Genomic DNA, 5,024 nt, shown 5'->3' with positions numbered 1-5,024 from the left:
CAGGCAGCCAATATTGGGACTCAACGGGTGATGTGGGGAGGAAGGGAAGGAAAGCCAGGCACCCTCTGGGCCTCAGTATACCCATCTGGAAAATGGAGTCATTTGGAAAGGGAAATGGAACAAATATTTGGGCAGGGGGCAGGGGATGTCTGCAGACCCCAAGCCCAGCCAGGACCTGTACAAAGAATAAGGTGGAGCTGCCAGAATGGTTTATTGTAGCTAGGGTCTCTGAGGGGTTTGGGGGTTTGGGGATTGGGGTCCTGGTGACCCATTCTAGCGGGGCAAGGCACAGAGCTGGTAGGGGGACGGGGACACCAAGGTGGAAGCAAGGCCATGGTCACTGGGCTGGGGCTGCCCAGCAGGCACCGAGAAGCTGAAGCGCTGCAGGAGGCAGGTAAAGAAAAGGAAGAGCTCCATGCGGGCCAGGGGCTCCCCGAGGCATGCCCGTCGGCCTGTGGGTGGGCATAGGGGCTTGGTGAGGAGGGACGGCCAGGGACTTTCCCATCCCAGACCCCTTAGGAAGAGGGCAGGACCTGGCACCCCACAGGCACCTGCTGAGAAAGGCATGAAGGCCTCCGGCTTCACAAAGTGGCCCTGGGCGTCCAGGAAGTGTTCTGGGTGGAAGCGGAAGGGCTTCTCCCAGACTGTCTCATCCTTCAGCACCGATGACAGGTTGAGGATGAGTTGCGTCCCCTGTGCAGGAGATGCCAGGCCAGGAGTGAGAGTCCAGGTTTGGGGGATGTTGCACCCTCTGCCACTGCACGGGCACACGCACCATCTGCCTGGCACACACCAGGAATCATTCAAGACACGCTCAACCCAGGAAGCTTCCCTGAACTCTGTTCTTGGGCTGGGTAGGGGGAGGGTGGCCAGGCTCTACCTTGGGGATGAGGAAGCCCTGGATCTCGGTGTCACGGGAGGTCATGTGCGGGATGCCCAGGGGGATGATGTCCCCAAAGCGCTGCACCTCGTGGATCACGGCTGTGGTGAAGGGCATGCGCCCCTGGTCCACCATCTCGGGCCTCCGCCCCCGCCCTATCACCTCGTCTATCTCATTTTGGACTCGGCCTGAGCAGAGAAGGGTCCCAAAGTGGGTTAGAGCCTAGGAAGCTGGCATTGACCTTGACTTGACCACTGTGTATCACCCTTCTGTAGGGGGCAGTGTCCATGTGGAGGTGGGTCCACTGCTACAGGAGCCTGGGCCCAGTTCTGGGCAGTGTTGCTGGTGTCCAAACTTGACACTTTCCACCCGCACACACCCAGTCCCCACCCCCCATGTCCCAGGCGGGGCTCACCCTGCACGTCTGGGTGCAGGATCATGAGCAGGAGGGCCCAGGTCAGTGTGATCGAGGTGGTCACCATCCCTGCGATGAACAGGTCGGCCACCACCACGCGCAGGTTGGCATCATTGAAGCTGCTCTCGGGGTTCCCCTTGGCCTGGGCAGGGCAGAGAGGGCCGGCTCAGGGGCAGAGGGAGGGTGCTTCCAGACAGACCCTCACCCTGGGCAGCTCAGCATTGGTGCCTGGCCACAGGGTGATGCCCCAGTCCCCCTCCTGGCCCCTCTGGGCCCTCACGCCAACCCCCACGCAGTAACATAACCTGCCTCTCACCTTCTCCACTTCACCCATGAAGACATCTGTCAGGTCGCGGGGTGGTTGGGCCGGGTCCCAGTCCTGCCTGTGTTCGGTAAGCAGCTCGTCCAGCAGGTGAATGAGACCAGTCTGCCTCGGGAAGGCCTTGCCGGCCATCCCCGGGATGCGCAGGAGAACCGGGAAAGCATTCACGGCCTGTTCGGGCCCCAGAGCAGGGACTTGGGTCCTCCCTGCGCTCAGCCTGCTCCTTGGTCAGGCCGCGTCCCACGCACGAGGGGCCCTGTCTCCCGCCCTGAGCTCTGGGTCTCTACTCTTGCCCTGCTGCTCTCTGGCGTGTCCTTCCTCCCCTCGCCCCCAGGCACAAATCCCACTCCTCGGAGTGCCTGGGGCAGGGCAGCGGTCCCCTCCAAGACCTCGCTGGACCCCGACGCCCGCCTCCGCGCACCTCTCGGAGGAAAGCCGAATCCTTCTCTGAGCCCTCCAGCAGCCCCAGGAGCTTGCGGAAGGACGGGTCGCTGTACTCGAAGCGGCGCCCGTGGGTGAGGGAAGCGATCACGTTGCACACCGCTTGGTTCAGGTGGCGGTTGGGACTAAAGGGGCGTCCTGGAGAGGGAGGGTGCGGGTCAGGGAGGGTCGCCCCGCGTGTCCCCGCGCCCTCGGTCCTGCACTCACCGTCATAGTCCGTGAAGGCGGCGCAGAGACAGGCGGCCTCCTCGGTCACCCACTGCTCCAGCGACTTCTTGCCGAGACCGAAGTCGCGCATGGTGGACACGGAGAAGCGCCGCTGCTCGCGCCACGCGGGCCCGTAGCGCGCAGCGATCACACCTGCCGCGGGGCGGGGCGATCACGTGGGCGTGGCCAATGTAGGCCGTGGCTCCGCCCTTCACCTGTCCAACCTGATGCTTCTCTTTCTTGCTCAGGGAGACCCCAACTCCCCGCTCTGTTCCAGTGCATCCTGCCTCGACCACCCCACCCACCTCTGTCAGGCCCCGCCCAGTGCCCCGCCCGCGCCAAAGTCCCACCCCCGGACCCTCTGTGCCCTGCAGCTGCCTCTCCCCGCATGGGTGGACCTTCTCCTGCCCCCCATGCCCAGCCATCTGCACCCGCTCGGCCCTGCCGGCCCTGGCGTCACTGCTCTCCTAGCTCCCGCTGGGACCCTGTCTCTGTCTCTGCCACCCCCTACCTTGTGCGTGGGGCCCGGAGCCCAGCTGCTCCCTCAGGGGCACTGGCGGGCGGTCCGAGGTGTCCTCTCCGCGTTGCAGCGCCGCCTCGCGCACGGCAGCCAGCCCGTTGACCACGACCACGGGCTTCCAGCCCAGCTGAACGCCGAACACATCCCCGAAGCGGCGCCGCAGCTGCAGGCCCAGGGCCGAGGCGCTGTCAAGCCCGGGACCTGGCAGGCTGGTGGCCTCAGACTCCCGGCCAGTCTAGGGGGCTCCGAGGACACCTGCCTCCTGCCTCAAGGTTATACCCTCCCCAGCACTAGGACCTCACCTTGGAGCCGGCTGTCCAGAGCCGACCACAAGAGTCACCAAAATTATCAGGATGCCTGAGTCAGCATCTCAGTTTACTGATGAGGAAACAGGCTCAGCGAGGGGAGCAAGGAGGACACAGGTCCCTCAGTGGGGATGGATTTGAGCCCAGTCACTGTAACCCTCTCCACCATGATTTCCCAAATAAATGGTGCTCTCCAGTAGGACACCCCCTCCCAGCATCTCCCTCCCGTTCTTTCCAAGGCCGTTTCTTTGGCTTCTGTCAGAGGGGACTGACTCAGTTGGGTCTTCCATAAACTGTGCCATCCAACTGGGTCCCAAACCCACTGCCAAGTCCCGACCACCTCCCGGCTTTCTCGTTTCCACACTTTGCTTTCCCAGCACAGATCCCTCCCTCGGAAGCCTCTGACCAGCTGCTGCTTCTGGTCCAGCTTCTCGTCCAGCCTGTGGCTCCACCTACCACCTCATGACTGGTCCCAGGAGGGCTGCCCAGGACCCCTGCTGTCCCCCAGCCCACCACCTCCCTCACCTTGTTGAAGCTGTTTGGCATGTCTTTGGGGTCCACCTGCAGGAAGTTTCCCAGTCCGGGCAGTGGTAGGGGGCCTGGTGGGTAGCGTGGGGCCCAGAGTACACGCCGGTGCATCAGGTCCAGCAGGAGCACGAAGACGGCCACAGCCACGGCCAGGGGCGCCAGTGCCTCCCCAGTCAGCAGTCCCATGGCTGCCTCACTGCCCACCAGAATCCTGGGCAGGAGAGGAGATGGGCACGCAGAGAGTGGTCCACACCTGGGATGCCGATTACACCAGGCACCTGGGATCAGACCAGGAACTCCCAGTGCACAGAGGGTTTCCACAGACTTCCCTGCCTTTAATGAGGAGCCAGGACCTGACCTATGCCCTCTGCCCTGACCCAGCCTGTTTGGGTCTATGATTGCATAAGCAGGGAGGAGCCGTCCACGTCAGTGTGGGGTTGCTCAGGGTTCTTGCCCCCTCTGTTCTTCTCCAGGTACCTGCCCAGGTGGAGCAGGAGCGGAAGACCTGGAGAAGCAGCCCCTCCCCCAGCTCTGTGAAGGCTGCTTGGAGGGCTCAGGGCTAATACAAACCCATAGAGGATGATCTGACCCTGTCCCCTCCCTGATGTGTTTACAACCTGGCCCTCTGAACATGCCCTGACCCTTTTTCCCCTCTCACCTGCTCTTCCTGGAGCGACCTTTGCTACCAAGGTGTGTCATCCACACCTGAGGCCTTAGGGAAGTCAAGATAGGCAGCAGAGCTCTGGGCAGCAGGGGAACAGAGGAGAATGACATTTCCAGGCGGCCTCACACCTCACACATGCAGACACCGACACACAGAACAGCTCACCACACACCCACCCCTCATACCTTCACCGCTCAGCTGGGTGCCTGGGCACTGGGGAAGGCCCAGGCCCCACCTGTCCTGGCCTCTCTGCCCCTTGCTCTGAGTGCCCGCTCCCTACTGTGGCGTTCTTCTTCCACGGCAGACAGGCTGGGATTTGGGCTGAGTGTTAAAATCAGTTAAGCTGATTAAAACCCAGAGGCTGGGACCCAGTCAAATGGGAAAGTGGGGGAGTCTGGAGGTGGGGCAGAGGCATTACCCAGAGCAGCGGGCAGGGAGGGCCTGGCATGGCTGCTCCACCACGGGCCCCCTCACCCAACCCAGGGGCCTGTGAGGAAAGTTTTCTCTCTGTTCCAAAAAGAGCTTGAGTAATTAACAGCTTGGGGGGTTGGAGGAGGTCTCCCCCAGCTGAGGCAGGGCTTAGAGCAGCTCCCCCCACCCATTCCCCAACAGTAGTGGACGAGACCTTTCCCATGGTGCCCTCTTTAGAGAGCCTCAGCACAACCAACACTCAGAGACAGGAGCCTGGGTTTGTGTGTTCTTTGGTTATTGGCTTTCAAATTTTGTAATCAATCCTTGGTTT

The 5,024-nt window shown here is 62.4% G+C and overlaps 1 protein-coding gene across 4 annotated transcripts; it reads right to left on the bottom strand.

The window, feature by feature from the left end:
• Positions 1–237: 237 nt before the first annotated feature.
• On the bottom strand, positions 238–3,907 carry LOC119541657 (cytochrome P450 2D17-like). 4 transcript variants are annotated; one of them, XM_037845748.1, is made up of 9 exons: positions 3,616–3,907; positions 2,735–2,948; positions 2,273–2,398; positions 2,039–2,202; positions 1,612–1,788; positions 1,296–1,437; positions 881–1,068; positions 552–693; positions 238–452 (listed from the first exon to the last, which is right to left on the bottom strand). In XM_037845748.1, the coding sequence occupies exons 1-9, from the start codon at positions 3,802–3,804 to the stop codon at positions 274–276; spliced, it is 1,521 nt and encodes a 506-aa protein (XP_037701676.1). In that variant the 5' UTR covers positions 3,805–3,907; the 3' UTR covers positions 238–273. The 4 variants fall into 4 exon arrangements, with proteins under 4 accessions (XP_037701676.1, XP_037701674.1, XP_037701673.1 ...); XM_037845746.1 differs by having other exon boundaries at positions 2,039–2,196; positions 2,266–2,418; positions 2,777–2,948; XM_037845745.1 differs by having other exon boundaries at positions 2,039–2,418; positions 2,777–2,948.
• Between the last annotated feature and the right edge of the window lie 1,117 nt (positions 3,908–5,024).

The sequence above is a fragment of the Choloepus didactylus genome, chromosome 8 (assembly GCF_015220235.1).
Source record: "Choloepus didactylus isolate mChoDid1 chromosome 8, mChoDid1.pri, whole genome shotgun sequence".
Taxonomy (NCBI): domain Eukaryota; kingdom Metazoa; phylum Chordata; class Mammalia; order Pilosa; family Megalonychidae; genus Choloepus; species Choloepus didactylus.
Note: the sequence above shows the minus strand (reverse complement) of the source record. Positions and strands in the feature narration are given on the sequence as shown.

Bases quoted from the DNA above. Each gene is read 5' to 3' on its own strand.
- LOC119541657 (XM_037845744.1), bottom strand. From the start codon at position 3,804: ATGGGACTGCTGACTGGGGAGGCACTGGCGCCCCTGGCCGTGGCTGTG. The intron at 2,949-3,615 runs GTGAGGGAGGTG...CTGGGCCTGCAG, and splicing joins TGCCAAACAGCTTCAACAAG to CTGCGGCGCCGCTTCGGGGA. The intron at 1,438-1,611 runs GTGAGAGGCAGG...TGCCCTGCCCAG, and splicing joins TCATGGGTGAAGTGGAGAAG to GCCAAGGGGAACCCCGAGAG.